Source organism: Excalfactoria chinensis, chromosome 12 (assembly GCF_039878825.1).
Source record: "Excalfactoria chinensis isolate bCotChi1 chromosome 12, bCotChi1.hap2, whole genome shotgun sequence".
In the NCBI taxonomy this organism is placed as follows: domain Eukaryota; kingdom Metazoa; phylum Chordata; class Aves; order Galliformes; family Phasianidae; genus Excalfactoria; species Excalfactoria chinensis.
In genome coordinates this window covers 662,017-682,250 of record NC_092836.1, presented here as the reverse complement: position 1 = coordinate 682,250, position 20,234 = coordinate 662,017, and the positions used below count along the sequence as shown (strand labels likewise).

The following is a 20,234-nucleotide window of genomic DNA, read 5'->3' as shown; positions in this document are numbered from 1 at the left end:
GCACCAGAGCCATGGCTGAGGAACAGAGGGAGCTGGAGGAGAGGATCATCATCAAGGACCAGCACACCAAGGAGATTGACCTGGTGAACAGGGATCCAAAGCAGATCAACGAAGACGTTGTAAAGGTAATGCCTTCCTGAGCACTGCTTTTAGGAGAGTAGCTCCCTTCCCATTGCACATTGTGAAAGCAGCCAGAGCTTCAAATGCTGCTACAAGGGCCAGGGGCTGCACTGTGGATGGTGGGGAGGGGAAAGCCTGAGACCCTGGGCCCACAGTGCACACGGCCTCATTGATGCTGTAGTTCCATTCTTTGAATGCACTGCCCATCTGCACGGACCTGAAAACATATGAGGCTGTTCTCACTGGTCACAGCAGTGGGAAGCCAAAAATAAAATGGGGTCAGCCCATAGCACTGCTTGAAAGAGAACCCTGGAAAAAAAAAATGGGGAAGAAGCTGCTAATGTTTGGCTGTCTGAGCAGCAGAGGACTGAGATAAGCACTGTGCTGTTTGGAAGAAGACCGTTTCCCCTGCATGCCAGCACAGGGTGCAGCAACCTGCCTCTATTTTTGATCAAAAGGAGCACACAGCTCTGAAAAGGGGAAAGAAGGGAAGGAAAAGGAAAGCCTCTTCCTAAACACTGACCACTGAAACTTGTCTGCTCTGTCAGTCACGTAATGGGATTTGTTAGACTTATACCGAGATAAGTTTGGCCCAAAGTAGGGCAGGAGAGGGATGGGTTTTATTAAAACTATTGTGAGATCAAAGTGAGCAGCATACCAGGAGGGATGGCACAGCCCATGCTGCCTGCAAAAACTTCTGAGCAAGCTGTGACCTCGATGGCACTGCTGAAAAGCATTTGTGTGCTGAAACGCTTTGTATTCCAGCTGAAACCCCAGGCAGCGCCCTGAGGGGCTGCGTAGTGACAGCCATAGATGGGCACTCTGCTGGGGTGAGGTGTACCTCCGGGCCCTGATCACTGCCCAGGGTTGTGCTGCAGGGCTGCTGGGGATACGAGCCAGCTGTGGGAAGGGGATGCAGTGCAGAAGCAGCACCCAACACCTGGAACAGGCCCCTCTCCCCGACCACAAGCCATTCCCATCCTACCCACCCCTTTTTCTTTCTCGAGCTCTAAAAGCCCTGTGGAAGATTTCCCAGCCCACCAACTCACATAATTACACTACTTCCTCTGCTCTGAAAGCTTTCCAAGTATTCACTGAAGCCACCTCACATTCTTCCAGCCCCAAAAATAGCCTGGATGATAAGCTGGGCAGGGAGAGGCACAGCCATGGCCCCAGCAGCAACACAGGCAGCCAAAGCCTCTCCTCAGTGGGCAGCAGCACACAAGGAAACACCCTGGGCATACATCAAAGCCCTGCAGGGAGAGGCAGCAGCCAGACAGGCAGAAGGGCACTTACCTGCAGGCAGCAAACTCTTGCCACTCATGGCAGCAGCACTTGGCAAAGCCTAGAAGCCTCCAGTCTCCTCCTGGCCATGGCACAGCACAATGTGCAGGCAGTGCCTGGGGGCACTCCCTGAATGTTGTGGGGCAGAGCTCAGCTCAGGATTCAGCTTGTGCCCCATCTCACCTCAGTAGCCCCTCCTGATACACAGGAAGCAAAAGGAAGAGAGATGGACAACAGACTCCTTCTTATAGCCTGCTGCTGCCTTCACTATCTCCTGATGAGCTGGCCAAGCAGCTGGGATCTGTTTGGATCTCAGCTGGGCAGGGTCTGGGAGTGGTTGGGGCTGCTCACCTGTGCCCACCCTCTCGCCCCCCATGGGGCTGTTCTTTCCCAGCCCATGTCAGTTTCTGCCCTGGTGCCAGCCTCAGGAAATTAAAGGTGATCCAGAATGATCTTATGATCAAAGTGCTTCCAAAAACAGAAGGGATGTTGCAGTTGGACATAAATGTATGAGTAGACATGTCAGCCTAACCAAGGAAAGATACATCTTTTGAAGTACCAAGATGGTTTGGTTCACACGTTCCCTAAAAATGAGTTCCACCACAGCAGGGTTTGTGCATGGTTCAGAAGCTTTTAGGAATATTTGCAATGCAGAGATGTTCTCAATGGCTATGTATAGCAATTATATCCCTGTAAGGACACAGCCACGCTGGTCCCTCCCTCTTCAGCAGAATGCAAACAGACAGAACTGGGTATCTCACCTCCAAATGTATAATAAAAAAATCATAAATCAGGAGGACCACGGGGTTTTATTAGCTCAAGCACCTCCTGCATGCAGGCAGCCTATGTCCTCAAATGCCAAAAAAAAATAACAAACCATAGGAATGGGTTCTGGCTTCCTTAAGTATGGCTGTGCCTATCCCTGCTCATGGCCATGTCTGGTGCCTATGGGCACAGTATAGTGCTGGGCACGAGGCCCCTCCAACCTGGGCATGGCATCTGTGCCCACCCTGTGATGGGAACTACTCCCTCCCACCGAGCTGTCCCCGCACACAGCAGCTCCTGCAACTTGCCTTGTGCCAACACTCCCTCCTTCCGTCCCATGCCAGGTGGATTTCGAGGATGTGATAGCTGAGCCCGTGGGGACGTACAGCTTTGATGGTATCTGGAAAAGCAGCTACACCACCTTCACTGTCAGCAAGTACTGGTGCTACCGGCTGCTCTCAGCCGTGCTGGGCATCCCCCTGGCTGTGGTCTGGGGCTTCCTCTTCGCCCTCATCTCCTTCTGCCACATCTGGGCAGTGGTGCCCTGCATCAAGAGCTACCTGATCGAGATCCAGTGTGTCAGCCGCATCTACTCCCTCTGCATCCACACCTTCTGCGATCCACTCTTTGAGGCGCTCTCCAAGATCTGCAGTAATGTCAGGGTTGTGCTGCGGAAAGAAACCTAAATCCCAGCAGCACCACAACCACTGTGCTGTGCCGGGCCCTCAGCAGCCACAGTGCACCCATCGGGTCTCTGCCGCTGCTCTGGGGCTTTGCACACAGCTGTCCTTGGGATGACAAGGACACAAGAGGCACCTTGTGTGCTCTATTGGCACTGACCCGAAGTGCTGTGCTGAACCAGGGCCCGGGAGGTCTCTTTGTTCAGATATTATTCTCAATTTATTCTTCCCTCAGCTCCCAATAAGTACTTGAGGTCAAAGTCCCTCCCAGTGCGATGCCACGGAGAGAGGCACAGTTTGTGTGTGCTGCCCTGCTGTGGGGTCACGGAGCTCTGCTGCCCTCAGGAACGTAGCACTGATGCTGCACAGCACTGCGCCTCAGGGTGGCTGCAGTTACATGTAAAAAAAGATATTTGGATGTTTGTAGGGGAAAAAAAAAAAAAGTTTCTGAAAACACTTTATCACAGGTACTTTTGTAAAGATTTTTTGTTGGAATAAAAATAACTGAAAACCATGTTGGAATTATATTCTTTTCAATGTGTTGCCATTGTTCCGCTTGTTCCCACCCTGAGCCAAATCCCAGCCCACCTCCCACCACCTCCCATCACAGCCCCACAAGCAGCACACACCACCCTGCTGTTTCCCTTTGGCCCTTTAAGGTCATGGTTGGTGTCCCCCAGTGGTTCCCCTGGACCCCAACCCTGCCCTGCCCCACCACTGAGAGAGAAATAAGATGAACACGGGAGGGAAAGCTGTGCTTTGGGAACACTTTAAACCAGTCTGGTGCAAGGTGCTGAGGTGGGCTGTGCTGGGTCACGGTCAGCAGCGTGCCGACAGCTCACTCGAAGCTCCTGGAAAAACATGCAAAGGAACACCACAACATGACAGGTGACAATATACGTGTTGGTGACCGGGAAAAGAATCTGGTACAGATTTCAGTGTGCTGATTTCATACCCACTCCCAGCACTAAGGCTGAACCTTGCTGCACCCACAGGTTTGCAGGCAGTAAGGGGGGCAGCACTGGGCCCCCTCTAGAACCGCCCTCATGCAGCACATGGAGCACTGCACACAGAGCTCAGCACACTGCTCTGTGCACAAAAGCACCCTCACACCAAAGTGCCATGTGTAATGCATCACACCCATCCATGACCTTCGTTCTTTGGCACAGTGCTCCTCTTGCACCTCCCCTCCATCAGAACACAGTCAGAAAGTTTTATTTACAGGTTTTCCTTAACAATTAAAAAACCCATGCCATGAGCATGACTGTGCATTACAAAGCAAGAAGGTTGCATTGGTGGAAAAGATAAAATGCTATCAACTGCAAACCCAGAACAAGTGCTTGGCCTCGGGGGACCTGATGGCAGCTCCTCAACCACATGGAGCTCCAGCATAACCCAAATGCCATAGGAGAAGCCCGGAGCACGCTCAGCAGATGTGTTATTGCACAGATTCCCAATCCCATGCTGGCATTGCTCCTGCCAGCCCGCAGTCCCCGCCCTCAGCCCCACACCCTGCTCCGTCCCGGCTGCACTGCAGGTGGGGATCTGGTGACGGTCCATGTATTAAAGCCACCAGTGGGAATGGGCTCAGGTGCTGCTCAGCCCCGCACGGCCCCGAGCACAGAGCCCTCCTCGCCGCTGCCCAGCCCGTCACCGCGCGCTGCCCGGGCTCATCCGCACAGCCGTATGTACACCTATTTACACAGCACTCCCCTCTCCCAGTCCCAGCTTTTCCCAGCACTTGGCCCGGCGTGCCCTCACGTGGCGGGCGGCTGCGCCAGGCTGCGCTGACTGCTGCTGCGGCAGCTGAGCACGAAGGAGGACGAGTGGCTCTTCCTGCCCACGCTAAGCTCGCAGGCCGGCCGTGCCTTCAGGTACCGCGCGGAGCAGCAGAGGAAGCGCCGCATCAGGTCGTGGAACAGGTGCCCCGTGTACAGCATGTAGATCCAGGGGTTGCAGCAGCTGTTGAGGCTGGCCAGCAGCATGGCGATGATGAAGGGGGAGGCTGCAAGGCAGAGAGTGAGTCAGGGTGCGGAGGCCGAGGATTTCCCCTATGGATCCTCAGTGTCCGCGCTGCCGCGGTTAACACGAACACCAGGCAGAGGGCAGAGCCGCGGCACAGCGCCGCATTGGCACAGCACGAAGCACTTTCCCTCCCAATGGACCGGCTCCATCCCGTCAGAACAGGGCTGCGGACCTACAGCCGTGCCATCCCCCAGCCCCGCGCCCCAGCCCTGCTCTCTCTGTGCCCTCCTGGAAAGCACTGGCAGCAAGGACATGAGCTTGGGTCTGGCTGTGCCTGTTCCCTCTCCGCGTCAGCCAAAATACACTCACGCCTTTGAAACCAGAAGAAAAGCACAAATGGTGGGTCTAGTTTCCAAATTCACCTTTAACCCACTCACCCAAAATTCCTGCTCTAGTGACATCTGCTCCAGCTGCTCTTAATTTCAAATGTAGATAAAACAAAATAATGGGAAATTGCTGAAAATTCTAGGTGAGAGAACTGAGCCACATCACAGCATTTCAATCCACCTTAGAAAAAAGATGTAAATCTATCTTTTGTTGGTTCAGCTCTTCTACCTCCTATGCTGACAAATTGCTTCATGGAGCTCATTGTGCTTGGCTGCACCATGGAAGGAACCCCCAGGAATGCCCCAGATGCACCCCAAGGGCCAGCTTGGCCTGCCAGGGAAAGGACTGGGGACATTACTTGGCAGGGATGGGGTTGTCACACGGAGGGACTCCCTGCTCTGCACAGGGGCCAGCAGAGGCAGCAAGCTGTGCTGAGAAGGTCTGTTGGGAGTTGGAAATGGGATCTCTTCAACACAATTTTCACAATCCTGTGAAAAAGCTGCTGCAGAGGAGGCACAAAAGTGCCACGGGATGTGCCACAACCACGCACAGGGCTCGGGGAGAGCAGGGCCTGTCTGCCAGCACAGTGCAGTGCATGGGGGTAGGACTGACAAACATTCAGACACGGTCTGTGAGCAGCTGCAGCTGGGAGTCCAGTGCTCCGTGCAGCCCTGCGGACAAAGCACCAGCGTGTTTACCCGCTGATGGGTCAGGAGAAGCCCTCGGGGCTGAGGGTTGGACACAGCATCGTCAGTATCGGAAAATCAGACCTTCGGACTAGACTTCATCAGGTAGAAAACCAAGAGAGAGCTGTCGGGAGCGCCCGGGAGGGCTTAATAAAAAGCTGTGCTGAACATCCACACCTGCAGTAAGTGAGCAGAGAGCAGCAAGAAAGGCGCAGCGAGGGCGGGCGGAGCCGGGCCGGAGGGCTGCTCCGGCGGCTGGGAGGGCACATGCACGGGCTGCGGGGACGTCGCCGTCCCACCAACAACCCGTTACTGGCAGGCGGGCGGACCGGACACAGCCTCAACTGCCGCGGCGAGCAAAGAGCACAGAACGGCAGTCCGGTGTCGGCCTCCGGCAGCCCCACAGCGCGCACTGCTGCTAGTCGGGGCGGTGTGGCCGAAGAGCCGCCCCAGAGCTCGCTTTGCTGTCCTGTCTCGCAGCTCACAAAGTTGTGCAGCTTTTCCTGCACGCGGCTTTTCCCAGATGCGGGGACGCTCCCTTGCAGGGGCAGCAGCGGCTCGCACAGCGCACGGATCTGAGCCGGGCGGTGAGTCTCGCTGCTTGCAGCCCCAGGGATGGCAGCAGCAGCCAAAACCAAGCGTAAAACACGGCAAAGCTGTGACACCGCACCCAGGAGGCAAAACCTTGTTCTTAAATCAGAGGGCTTCTGGAGGACCTGTGCTCCAGCCAGAGCCAAACAGCAGCAGCACAGTGCCCAGGCGGGTGGGAGTAGAGGGGGGGGACGGGAGGACAGAAGAGTTGGAAGCAAAGAAGTCAGCGGTGGGGACAGAGCGGTTCAGCAGGGAAAAAAAAGGATTCGGCGCGGGGGACGCGCGGCTCCAGTGAGGGGAGCTCAGGGGCAGCCGCTGCCGCATCTCCCGGTGCTGTTCCATGTTCACAACTTCTCCTCGTCCCCCCTTCAGCCCCCCGACTCCCCGAGACGTTGCTGTCTCTCGCAGCCCCCGTCCCGGAGCACCGCAGTCCCTGCACGCACACAGCCGCGGGAGGAGGACGTACCTTCCTGCGGAGCGTTGGTGTCCCACACCGACCACATCTGCACGAAGAAGAAGGGCGTCCAGCACACGATGAACGCCAGCACGATGATGAAGGTCATTTTGACCGTTCGGATCTTGGCTTTGGAGATGAGCCGCGTGCTGCTGACCCTGGCAAACGCCGCTCCGCCGCGGGCGGTGGAGTTCAGCTCCCCGGCGGGCCCGTGGGCCGTCTTCAACTTCACATTCTGCCAGATTTTGAAGCTGATTAAGCCATAGCAGACGCTCAGCATCAACACTGGGATGATGTATACCATGAGGGTTATCCAGGTGACATAGGCTTTGGGTCCCCAGGGCTGGATGAAGTCCGCCCAGCAGTCATACACTCCGTTCCCCACATCCCGCAGGGAAAAGATGTGGATCTGGGGGATGCTGACCAGCAGGCACAGCAGCCATGTGAGCAGGACGGAGACCCGGTCTGCCCGCCTGTGCAGGGACCGCAGCGGCTGACAGATGGCCAAGCAGCGGTCCAGGGACATCAGCAGGAGCATGTAGGTGGAAGCGAACATCCCCACCACCTGCAAGTACTTGATCAGCCGGCAAAGGAAGTCGGGGCCGTAGAACCTGAAGGTGATGTCCCAGATGAGCTGGGGCAGGACTTGGAAGACGGCTACCACCAGGTCGGCGATGCTCAGGTGCTTCATGAAGAAGTACATGCGGGAGTGCTTCTGGCGGGTGGTGTGGATGGCCAGCAGCACGCACAGGTTGCCGCTCAGGGCGAGGAAGAGGATGAGGCAGAGCACGGTCACCTCCACCTTGGCCATGTCCTCGTTCCGCTTCAGGGGGTCCGCGGTGCCGTTCCTGGCGGCCGCCCTGTCCTCGGGCTGCAGGCTGCCGTTCCCCAGCGAGCCGTTGGCCCACAGGCCGCTCCCCGCCAGGTACTTCTCCATGGCCGCCCCGCATAGAGCCGAGCACCTCACGGCCCCTCACGGCCCGGATCCCCGCAGCGCCGCGACCCCCCCGGGCGGCTGTGCCCGGAGAGCCCCCGGCAGCCACCTCCCCCCGGCCCCTCCCCGGGCTCCCGCCGCATCCGCAGCCCGCGGCCCCCGGCGCGGCAGCAACGCGCGAGGATCGGCACGCGGAGGTGCCGTCAGAGGAGCGCCGTCCGTCCGCCCGGCGATCCCCGGCCCCGCCGCAGCCGCACGAGGTTCCAGCGCAGGGAGCGCGGAGAGGACCCCGGCCCGGGCGGGGCGGGGATAGGGATGGGGATGGGGAGGGGGCCGGCTCTATCCCGCCCCGCCCGCGGGCACGGATGGGACCGCTCGGAGCGGCCGCGAGAGGGAGCGGCAGCGGCGCGGCGTACAGACCCCGACCCCGATCCGCGCTCGGGGAGCTCCATGCGGGGTGGACCCTCGGAGGATCCCCTCTGCGCGGCTGCCGGCGGCGGCGGTTCGGGGCTCTGATGCTGGAAAGGAGTGGCTCGTCCCTGAGCCATGCTGGGGCCGGGGTTCTCCGCCGGGGCTGTCCCCGTTCCTCGGGGTGGGGAGCGGAGGGCAGCCGCGTGCTGCTGCTCGCGCTGCGCTGCCTGGCAGCCGGAGCGGCGGCGACCCCCGAGGAGTTTTTCTTTCAGGAGGATTATCTGTGAGTACTGCTAAACCACCGCTAGAAAGGAAAGTGGCTACGTTCGATCCCGTTTGCCGTCAGTGCCGATCTCAACCCTCTCGTGGCAGGGCAGAGCAGTGCTTTCTCAGGGCTCGCCTGCAGCACCGCGCGCTGCTCACGGAGCGGAGGAACACCAGCCCCTCTGCCCCCTTTTCCCTGCTGGCCTCCCCGGCACCTTTTCACCGCACAGTCCCAAGCGGCCGTCCCAGCACAGCGCTGCCGCCGTCCCACGGCGCTGCTCCCCGACAGCCCCACCGCTCCCACCCTTCGACCGCGAATAAACATCCTCGCAGTTATTTTTAAAGATTTTTGGGAACCTTTTGCTCTGTGCGAGATATAAAATGTTAAACGCTTTGGCAAGTTCTTCCCCCCAGGGTTCACGCTCTTTCTCCAGGCAATAAAACGCTGTGGGAATCGCTGAGGATAGCAGCTCACCATGGGCAATGCTTTTTTTTTCTTTCTTTTTCTTTCCCCCCTCGTTCTGCCCTTTTCAGGACAGTTGTGCAGGAGGAAGGGACCTCGCTGAGATCCTGGCTGCAGTCAGGGAGAGCTCTGAGCTGCATCTGGTGCCTCTCCTTAGGCATTCCGCTACAGTTGCAGTCTGTGCTTTGGGAGGGGGGTGGAGGGGCTGGGGCGGCCACGCTGCTGCCTCACACCTGAGCTGTGGACCTTGGGATGGAGCAGCACTGCCCCTCCGTGCAGTCAGAGGGGCATCAGCCATTGGGGTACCACAGCACAGTGTGCCTGCAGTTTTCCTCTCTCATCTCATGTGCATCCCCAGCTCCCAGTAGCTGCATCCCTCAGATCTGGGGCCGGACATCCTCACTCAGAGCTCTGTCTCCACGAGGCCTGCTTGCAGAGAGCAGGGCCAACAGCATCTCCATCCATGATGAGTGTTTCTCCTCTCCCGGGTGGCTCAGAGACATGCGTCACTAGCTGGGTTTTGGCACCTGCACCCCCTATTATACAATAGCTGACTCTCCCATGTGTTTCCTCATCTATTACCCTGAGTTTTGGCTGTCACCATTTGGCAGATGACATGTTGTTTTACCAAGCCACAAAGATTCACCCGAATGCAAAGTGCTTCGGCAGAGAACAAGCTCCTGCAGTGGCCGTGCCCCAGGCTGCTCCCCGGGCAGGACAGGTGGTCATCTCCACCATGTGCAGCTCTTCTCCTGGCCATGGGCTGAGACTGAGCCCAGCACTCACTGGTGGGAGCTATGCTGTCCTATCCCTGTCCTGTCCCATCCCCGTGCCACCCCTCCCAGCCCAGCTGGGCTGCACTCCCCACCCCCAGGGCTGAACAGTGCTGCCGTCCCGGTTAGTGCCCTCACAGCTGCAGCACTTGGTGTGCAGAGCAGGAGGTGCAGTGGGCAGAAATCACAGGACTTGTTCTTTTGAACCTTCCTCTTCTTATCTTCTTTTTCAGTTCCTGCTAAATGGAAACCCCCGACCCATTCCTAAAACGACTGATTCCAATCAAAACAAATTCCCTCTGCAGTTGCCAGCTGCCATAATGATCTATTTCACGGTGCCCATAAATGCAGCTTTGAGTAGCTGAGGCTGTCAGTGTCAGATGTGAACCAGCTCCCACAGGTAACTCCCTGGCAGGACCCGGCCCTGCACGGCACAGAGCAGTGTCTGCAGGCACAGCGCCGGCACCCGGAGATGGGCAGGTCCCTCCCCGCGGTGACAGCGGCAGCGCAGCCACTGTGAGAAATCAGAACCCTCTGCTGTTAGCTGCATGTGGCTGCTGCCTGCTGCTGAGCGTGCTGCAGGAACCCTTCTGACTGTGCAGCTCCAGCCTGCATCACTGAGAGGCACAGCTGCTTTGTGCTTATCCCCTTCTAAAGGGGAACAGAAGAAGATGAGCGAGAGCCCAATACAGAGTTTCATTTACAGAGTTTCATTTACAGAGTTACCCACACGCCAACTTTCTGACAGCAATTAGCGAAGGCACAGCGCCAGGCGGGGTCAGCACGGGCTGCAGGCTGAGCGGCCGCGGTGGGACACCCACACCTGCTCTGCACGATGCTATGAGTGGATCCGGCTATGGGGCCGCAACTACAGCCTGTGATGTCTTCTTGGGAAGGGGACTGCAGGAGCAGTATGTGCCACTTCGCAGCACCGGGTACACCGAACCCACACCCAGTCCAGCGTGGGGTCGGAGCGGGGATACCCCGCAGCTCCATCTGCAGGCAGAGCTCCCGGCAATGAGAAAACAAACAAACACAGCCCTGAGGCAAAGAGTCCTGAGAGAATCATAGGGTTTTCTGAGTCACCCCCGCTCCTTCCAGCTTTAATACATCTACAGTGCCGCGGAGCTGGGAAGATATTTATTTTAAAAATACATGCGTTGAAATAATCAAAAGCGCCAAAGCTAAACAAAGCTAAATTTAATTTCAATTTATTGCTGCATCTGAAATAGCAGTTTTTCCAATAGCCCTTTGGAATCCCAACTTTACAGCCCCCATGGCACACGGGTCTGGCAATGTTTCTGCGCAGGCAGAGCTCTCACCCATTGCAGGTGCAGTGCAGTGGGACAGGATGCACACCTACTGCTCCTGCCTGCTTCTTCCTGCCTACCCTGTGTCCTTGGCACTCAGCCTGCAGGAGGCCCAGCTGTGGTAACTTCCCTACAAACACTGGGATGTGTGTTCCTGTGCACATAGCACCCACAGAAGGCAGAATATTTCTTTGGTAACAAAGGTGCCAAATGTTACCGTATTTAGATGAGGGCAGGGAATGAGGATAGAGAAAAGAGTGGTTCCCCTGTGTGTCACAGGTGGGCACAGGAATAACACAGTAGCTGTGACTGAAATCCCTATGGATGACTCCATCGGTGCTCTGATCTCTGAGCAATACATGCTGAGGATAACTGCTGTGAAACATACCTGTGCCCCAAGGACAACACAGCCCTGGGGATGAGACAGAAATACCAGCAATGCATGGAATTATTGGGCCCAGAAGACGCGCTGAAAGTCCATTATGGTAGTGTGCTCTGTGATGTGGGATAACGTTACACAGAGTTAGGGTCAGTGATGAGGGACAGCATTACACACACCTGGAGGTGCAGGGGAAGGTTGGCCCTGGGACACTCTGTGTCACAGTGCATGTAACCCCATCTGACCCCCCAGGAACACCCCAGGGCACAGCATGGCATGCCACCAATGAGAAGCACTCCATCCCACACTGATAGCAGCAAACAAACACATGAAAGAACACAGCAGAACTGCTGGCATTCCTGCTCCACACCACACACTGCTGCAGCTCTGCACGACAGCTGTTTGCCTTTGGAATCTGCATTACTTGGAGGGAAAAAGCTGCAGCGATCGAGTGCACACAGACAGGTGCTGCAGTCCCAGGGCTTCTCAACAGAAGAGAACTTGCACGAGTTCCTGCAGTACATCAGGACCATTTCTGCCCTCCCTCCCTTCATTTATCTGGGAACACTGAGTCCCAGCCGCCGGCACAGAGTGCTCTGCGCTGAGATACGTTTCCATCATGTCACTGTGAGGTTCACGGGAGTCAAACCATTTCCTCCAGAGGGATCCCCTCCTTCTGCTCCCGCAGTCTGAACAGCGCTGGCATTAAGCCAACACCATCACCAATTAACTCAGTAGCCATCCCCATTAAGAAGGCAGTGCTGCACGTAGGACCTCCTGCTGGAGTCCCTGAAGTTGCACTTCTCACGTGTGTGCCTCTGTACCAAATCAAACTCTGATATCCCAAATCACTGCTTAAAAAAATGAAATCTGAAAACACTGCCCAAAGCTGAGAACCACCCTGGAGCAGGGGAAAGGGACAAAGGGTGCTGGGTGCTTATGAAGCAGTCAGAACAATATGTGTGCAGCAATGACAAGTTTTATGGAAGCTGTGAGACCAGAGCACAAAGCAACATGTTCCTGAGCCTCATGTTGGTATTATGGGACATCCCCGTGCACACAGATGGAAGCACTCACACAGTGCCTGTGCCTGCAGCTCATGCACATGGACAGCTACAGAACACGCCACAGTGTCAGAATGAGGCACACCTGGGTGTGAACATTACATCTCCATTCCTCAGATTTAGCTTTCTCAGTGCGACCATTACTCTTAAACCAACGCAATGGAGTACAAGACAGCAGAAGTCCTCTTGCAGCAATACTCAGTGATGCAAGCTGGACAAAAGGAAACCAAGCCCTGCTGTATGCTGCTTATCCCTTCAGACACATTCAGCCCTTTCACCCCCATCTCAGCAGAGCAGCAGTGGGGCTGTCCTCAGCTGGCTTCTATAAAGAACCAGCAGCCAAAGGGCTCTGATGGGCACAAATGAAAACTAACCCAGCAGGAATTAACGAGCAAACTGGCAAACCAAGCTGTCATTTGTCATCCATGATCATGGCTAATTAATTGTTACTAATTGCAAGCCGGTGCACAATGCGCTGCAGCCCTGCCAGAAGCTCCCAGAGTCTGGGGCTGTGAGGATGGGTTGGGGATGGCAGCAGACAGACACAGAGCCCCATAGTAGTGCCCAGCATTCCCAAGGGAAAGCACAGAACCAGGGAGTCATTCTGGTTGGAGAAGACCTCTGAGATCCCCCAGCCCACCCCACCATGCCCAGCATCTCCTGGGGATGCTCCACACACTGTGCTACTGAGTGGGGCATGGGATGGGGAGGAAGGGCACAGGACCAGCCCCTGCCCCAGGCTGCCAGCAGGGTGGGTTCAGCCAGTACCAGTGCTGCTTCCAGCCCCCAAAGTGCGCAGAGCATCCCCAGGAGATGCTCACTTTTCTGGGAAATGAGCAAAATATGTTCCCTTGTGCTCTGCATGACGAGGATCGTTAACCCAAGCAGGCAATGTTTTGGGCTGGAAATTGCAATCACAGTAACACAACCATCAGGCTATAAAAAGAGACATGATTCAACCTAAAAACAAGGTTCTTCCCAACCACAAGTGGATTCAGCCCACGATGTGACCAGGATATTTTCAGACCACCCCAGTAGTGGAACAACCAGGGCTGGAACATCAGTCCCGGACAGCAGAGTTGTCCCATGGCCATCTGCCCCAGAGCTGGTAAAGAGCCAAGAGACATTTTGCCATCCTTCTTAGTGGGAAAAGACTTAGAACTTCCACTGAAGTTTCATGGAGTCACTTCATATGCATAGAGGTAATGGCACAGTATATATATGCAGGGTCTCCAAACTGCCCAGCTATCACCTCTGTCTCCACCCACACTGCTCACTGAAGCACTTGCCCTAAGGACTTCCTACTTGCACAGCCTCACCTGATGCTTTACTTCATCTTCTAATTGCTAACATACTCCAAGTGAGGTGAAAACTAGAAATTAGATTCAGGCTTTAAAAGGTTAGGTTAGAAAGTTAGCATCAAGTATTGGTGAAGAAAGCGAAGTATTAATTACGGCTGATTGCAGTCTCCTGGTGCATGACAATTCATCGAAACACAGCAGCCGTAGGGCTTAGGGCCAGCTGTGCTGCTGCTCCTGACCCAGGGACGCAGAGAGAGCTTCCTGTGGCACTGCAGCACTGCACTGACCACACTGCTGCAACGCACTGCAGCAGTGCATTGCAGCGTTGCACCACAGCACCACACAGCTCTGCAGTGCAGCATGACCACATTGCCAGCCCTCAAAGCTGCAGGCAGGAGGCAATGGCAGTACAGAGTGATCAGATCTGGAGTTGCACTCACTGGTTTGTGGCAAGTGGAACAGTTCTGTCTGCAGCTCCTGCAGACTGGGTGTTGGAGCATCTTCATTGACCCAGCTGGAGAAGTTTGTAAACAGAAAGAGGGAAGGATGTGAATTACAGAAGAAGCAGCAGTAGCACTGTCACCCAAGAGCTAGTTTAAATCCAAGTGCTGAAGAAATACATCTACTACCCAGGATCTAATTATGAAAATGCAGCCAGAGTGTTGTGGTGGAGCTGGGACTGCTGTGCTGGAACCGAGTCCCACCACGCTGCAGTTCCTTGCTCTGCCTGGGCTCACACCCCCCTGCCACCCACCTGCAGCCCAGAGCCTTCCAGCAGGACTCCATCGGTCCTTCCATCCCCAGCTATGGGCAGGAGGTGCTGTGAGCCCACCGCAGGCCTTGTCCTTGGGTGGTACTGCCCACTCATTCTGGTGAGCACTGAGGGTTTGTGGTTGGACTCAGAGATCTCAGGGTACATTGATGAAGATGCTTACAACTGATACCTACCATACACATGGCATACATTCATTATGCAAAACCAGCATACAGAACTGTTTCAGACAGGAAAAAACAAACAAACAAAACAAAAAAACAGCATAAAGAACTGTTTCAGACTGTAAGTGGTGACTTCAGCAAGTACTACAACAAATTAATCCCAATAGGCTGTCAGCAAAAGAGTTTGACTTATGTCTGTATTTAACGTGCCATAGCAGCCCTGCCTCAGTTCTACAACCCCAAGTAATTGCTTCATTATCACAACATGCTGATGACGGTGGTAGCAGGGTTTTTGAGTTTATTCTCAATGAAACTGCAATTATCTGTGGCCACAGCAGTTTGCTCACCGGGGATGCTGCTGATGGACAGCCACTCCACCCCCACCCACAGACGTCCTCCAGGGGCCACTGCCCAGTAGCAGCCCAGCTCCTTCCTGCTGCCTGCAGGACAGCCTGTACCACACCACATTGCCTTCCCTAATACAGAAGGTGCGGACCATGCATGGCACAGCAGCAAATCTGAGTTTGTGCTGCAGGGTCAAAAATACCATCCTAGCACCTGAAGGCTGCAGGTCCGGGCTTTATGAGGTGCTCCTGCATCAATTTGCAGCTCAGAGGAAAGTGGCCCACAGAGTGAAAGTGCACAGCAGAGCAGAGCTCACCCCTTACCTCAGCACTTGGCTCTGCACCCTGGGCATTGTGAGCAGACACAGCAGGCAGGGCTCCATGCTGACCTCACCTGCGTGTGGGGGGCTGCAGGGGGACCACATCACAGTGGTGTGCTTAGGAACCGAATGGGCTGCTTTGTTCCAGTGTGACATTTGAAGAAGACTCTGGCTGGGTCAGGGGCACAGCGCCAGCACAGAGCTCAGAGGTACAGCACGTATGTGCACAAACCCCATCTATTCTGCAGCAATTATCACCCAAGTCATTTTTCTTTTTGAGTAATCATCTGTAATGGTCAGGTTAGCTTCATCTCACCACTGAGCACAGGGCACGTCCCTGGCTGGCAGAAAGCAGAGTAACTCAATTCTCCCCTAATGGAATCACTCGAGTTCACTCCACCTGCAAGAAAAAAAGCAGGTGGCTTTGGTGTTATCTTCACGTGGGTTCTTACATGAGACAAACTGCTGCTGCAGTGGCTCAGTGCTGTTCCCTGCAGGCTGCTGAGGGGGCTCAGGTAGAGAACAGCATTATTTACAAACACCACTCATGCTGTTTACAAGCATTGGCACAGCATTTGTCTTTGACACTGGGCAGAAGCATTTGGAGGCTTTGCAGCATTACAATGTCTCCTTACTGTCTGAGCTCACACTGGCTGCTGTTGCCCTCACTGTTCCTTTATGCTTTATGCCATGCACAGAAGAAACGTGACCTGGGTTTCCCCAAAGCTGTGATACTTCATCCCACTTCCGCCAACCACAAGGACTCTCACAGCCCTTCACACACTGCCCGGTGCTGTGTCTGGACTTGATGTAACCCCAACGCAGAAAAGCAGAAGAGAAGATGGGAGCCTGAGCTCAAACTCACTGCTATGGTGGCTATAAACCACCAGCAGCGTGGTCTGAAAGTGGCAAGGGAGATCGCTTCTCCCACTGAAGGGCTCACAAATCTACCATTCCCACAGCATGCAGGTGCCATTCGTCACTGAGCTGTTCAACGGAGCACACACTGGGAGGGAGAATCTGACTCACGACACTGAAAAACTCCTCTTTGTGCTCCTAACTCTGTCCTTTAGTGAAGAGAGTGAGACTTGTCCCTGTAAAACTCTTTGGTGAAAGTCAAAGTCCCTCCTGGGCACCCAACCACCACCACTGCACCCTGGCATGCACTGGCTGTGCCATGGGGGAAGGCACCACTGCTAATTGCTGTGAGAGCTGTGCAAGCAGCACAGATGAACTCCCTGCAGAAAGTACTTATCCTGAGTTATTTGCTCAGCTGCAACCAGGAAATAGAGGTATTTAATAAAGCAATTATTTGGAGAAAAAGAAAAAAAAAAGAATGCTAAAAGGCTTCTGTAAAGATGTACCTCTCTGCTAGGGCTGCCAGTGCCACGGAGACAAGCACAGCTTTATGGAGTCCCTTTATGATTGCAGTACACTCCATCACAGCACGAGAAGGGTTCCAGGCACTGTTCATGCCAGCAATCAATACTCCCATGAAAACAAAATATTTTCTTTCATTTCTAAAGTATCTGGGATGTGAAATAGGTTCCAAAGTGCCTTTTATCAGTCCTGCTCTGGGCAGGGACCAGCCTGCTGCAGGAGGGGATGGGGAGTGGTGTCTGCACAGCCCAAGGCTCAGCTCCCTGCAGGGAGAAGGTCCCACGCAGCTACCTGGTCTGCACCTGAGCAGACCCAGCACTAAAATACTACAGTACATGGATTGCAGCAGCACCTGCTCTCAGCTGAGCAAAGCCACCCAAAGCACAGCATCTGCTCCTGCTTCAGGAACAAGACAAGAGCAAAAATAAGGCTTTTGCACAGCAATGCTTTCAACAAAACGTTAACTACAGAAATAAAACCATTGGAGTAATTATTTCCAGTTGCAGCACAGTGAGCAACAGCTCATTGCACCCGTTTCACCCATCAGAAACTGTTCAAGTGCTTTCCACAGAGCTTTGGGCTTTGCTCTGGGATGCACAGGAACAGCACAACCTGTTGCCATGCTGTGATCCACAAAGGTACGTCCCAAGCATCCCACAGCACGGCCCTTCCCCATCAGAGGCCATCACCGCATAGAGCTCAGCTCTGAGGCCTGGCAATGTGAAGCCAACTGCACAGCAGCGCAGCCCACTGCATGGGGAGCTTCAGAGTGCTGCCCACCCACGGCAGAGCGCTGTGCTTTCCATCACAAGCTGACACCTTCCCAGCACCCAGCTGGGGATAATGTAAATATTTCTGCTCCAAAGCTCTGCAGAGCTCAGCACTGACACCTGAGCAGCCTCACCCCATCACACACGGTGCTGCATGAGACAGTTCCCCAAGAGGACCAACTGCAGTGCCAGCAGAGTGCAGCCAGAGGTGTGCACAGCTGCAGCGCAGATCCATCTCAGCAAAGATCTGCAGCGGTGACTTATAACCGTGGGCAATGGGGGACTTCACACAGATGCTCATCCACAGCCAGCACACAGGGTCACAGAGATCACAGGGTAGATGAGGAAAGCAATTGCCAATTAGGAACTCATTTGAGCTCACATTCCAACCACACATATAAGTAGTATCACTCACAGAGAAGTGATGGGTTGGTCTATTGTCAGAGTGCATCGGGTGTTCTGTGCTGCAGCCATGGACCTTTGTAATACCCAACATCAGTTATGGCTGAACCACCACCTTCTCCATACAGTCCAAAACCACGATTTTCCTTTTGAAAACCTTCCTGGTGATGCTTTGCCTTGCAGTTTTGCTTTCTCCATGAATTTACCTTCATGAAATTTTGTGCAAGGCTCTTTCAGCAGCTTTGCCCGTGGCACACCATAATTCGCTGGGAATTTGAACTTCTGAAATGAGCAGTGGTCAAACCACGGCCCAATGAATGATGCAGAGAATGCCCAGAAGGACTCAGCTGTGTCCTGCAACCAAGGAAAGAGGTTCAGGGCTCCTGAAGGGAGCAGTGGGCAGCACAGAGCAGGGCTGGAGTAGTGGTAGTGCTCCTGCAAGGAGCTTCAGGCAAAGGGGCCTTACTTTTCTTGGGGGGCTCCTTCCAACCTGCCTTGGAAGGAGGCAGGAATCCATTTCCTCCTGAGCAGCACAAAAAATCCCAGTGAAAATCCAAGTGCTTCCTAACTGATTCACAAAAAGATCACCTTTCTGAAATGCAGAAGACAGAGCTCCATGCTACATCGCTCTGAGCACACGCTGCAAACACAGGCTGCTATTCATCAAACCAAGACCAAAATGAATGAGGTGATTAGGTGAGTAGCAACTACAGCATTCAATACACTGACACAGGAACCCCACAGTGCTCCCAGCCCTGCACAACTGTGCTCCCCACACAGCACAGCACAGTCCTGCAGTGAGCAGAGCTGCCCTGAGCAGCTGCAGAGCCTGGGCAACACAGCAGCATTCCCTGCACAAAGCAAGCTGCCAGCAGTGCCATCACATTGCCAGTGGGACCAGCCTCTCCCCCACACCCCAAAACAGGATATCATCTCCTGGGACACTTCCTGAGATGGAAAAGGAGGACAAGGTGTGTGATGGGAGGGACATACCTGATGGGCAGCAGCTGAGCCCCACCACTAGGGTAGCAGCCAGGTAGGACAGCAGCTGACACTGATGATGCAAGCAACCATTGCTTTAAAGGACACAATCAATATAAAAAATAAATAAACAGCTGAGGGCTGTATTTGCAGAGAACGAATGGGATGCACTTAAGAAATAAAAATCTGGATTTTATTTCAACTTAAAATGGCCCCAGGGAAAACCTGCTGCAGATCCAAGACAGCCGGCCATGCTGCGGTTCACTGCAAACATCAGCAGAGCAGTTTAAATTCAGAACATTTCCAAAGATGTAAGAATTGCTATGAAGCCTCGTGCCTCCCCATGGGCATGTAGGAAGAAGATCTCAGAACCTCAGCCAAGGAGGATCACGCTCTGCTTTTCAGCTTGGAGGGACAGTGTTTGAACTACGGGCTGTTGAATGAAAATAAATACCCAAAGCTTCAGCTCCCGCCACACTCAGGGTGCTCATTTTTTGAAGAACGTGGCTCTCTTACCACATTGCTCTCACACAAGGGGACGCACAGCACAGTGCTGGCAGTGACCATGCAGAGCAGCGCCCATGCACAGGAGCGGGGCTCATGCACAGCTCTGTAGGTTGTAATGCAACCAAGTACGACATTTATGTTTTTTAATAGTGAACTCCCTTTGGTCAGTGGGTTGGTTGCACACAGCTGGTCCTGCAGTGCTGCCCAGCACCCCATGCCAGCCCCCAGCTCCCCACCAGGACAGAAAGGCAAGCACAGTGCCTGGCGCCTTGCCCTGCTTTACTCACCTTCTGTATTGATTTTTCTGAGTACTCTCCAGCCCATACTCACTTAATGAATTAGACTATTTATCCCCTCCGGAAATGGAAGTATATTTTCCTCTCAAGTCAGGATTTATTGCCATCAACTACAAATTTAACTCCACAAGCAGCATCTGGCTTCAAAGCCAACAAAAAGCCTCAGCTATCGACACAGTCACGCAGGTATTAAGGAGGAAAGCTCACACCAGGGCTGTTTTCCTGCTGACTCAGCAGAGTCACAGTCCTCGTGCAGCACACAGCACTCTGACTGTACTGCCACAGCTGGGCTCAGCAGATGGGCAGCACTACAGCCCAACTGCTCAGATTGCCATTGCACTTAAAACCAAGAGAATGATGCTACAAGCTCAAACACCTGCCCTCACCAGTGCCAACTAGGGAAAGGTGGGATTGACTCATCCTGAGCCACAATACATCTACACTGTATCAGGACCAGAGCTCCGTAT

General features: G+C 54.4%; 2 protein-coding genes across 2 annotated transcripts; one reads left to right on the top strand and one right to left on the bottom strand.

The window, feature by feature from the left end:
- Positions 1-10: 10 nt before the first annotated feature.
- CAV3 (caveolin 3) lies at positions 11-2,855 on the top strand. The gene is made up of 2 exons (XM_072347487.1): positions 11-125; positions 2,514-2,855. Exons 1-2 carry the CDS (start codon positions 12-14, stop codon positions 2,853-2,855), a joined length of 456 nt encoding a protein of 151 aa, XP_072203588.1. The 5' UTR covers position 11.
- Positions 2,856-4,038: 1,183 nt separating this feature from the next.
- On the bottom strand, positions 4,039-7,996 carry OXTR (oxytocin receptor). Its single transcript, XM_072347319.1, has 2 exons — positions 6,945-7,996; positions 4,039-4,854 (listed from the first exon to the last, which is right to left on the bottom strand). Exons 1-2 carry the CDS (start codon positions 7,867-7,869, stop codon positions 4,607-4,609), a joined length of 1,173 nt encoding a protein of 390 aa, XP_072203420.1. The 5' UTR covers positions 7,870-7,996; the 3' UTR covers positions 4,039-4,606.
- Between the last annotated feature and the right edge of the window lie 12,238 nt (positions 7,997-20,234).

What these genes read in the sequence shown, in the direction of transcription:
- CAV3 (XM_072347487.1), top strand. Translation starts at nt 12, where the DNA reads ATGGCTGAGGAACAGAGGGAGCTGGAGGAGAGGATCATCATCAAGGAC. An exon ending in TCAACGAAGACGTTGTAAAG is followed by an intron (nt 126 to 2,513) that starts GTAATGCCTTCC and finishes GTCCCATGCCAG; the next exon opens with GTGGATTTCGAGGATGTGAT.
- OXTR (XM_072347319.1), bottom strand. Translation starts at nt 7,869, where the DNA reads ATGGAGAAGTACCTGGCGGGGAGCGGCCTGTGGGCCAACGGCTCGCTG. An exon ending in CACCAACGCTCCGCAGGAAG is followed by an intron (nt 4,855 to 6,944) that starts GTACGTCCTCCT and finishes TCTGCCTTGCAG; the next exon opens with CCTCCCCCTTCATCATCGCC.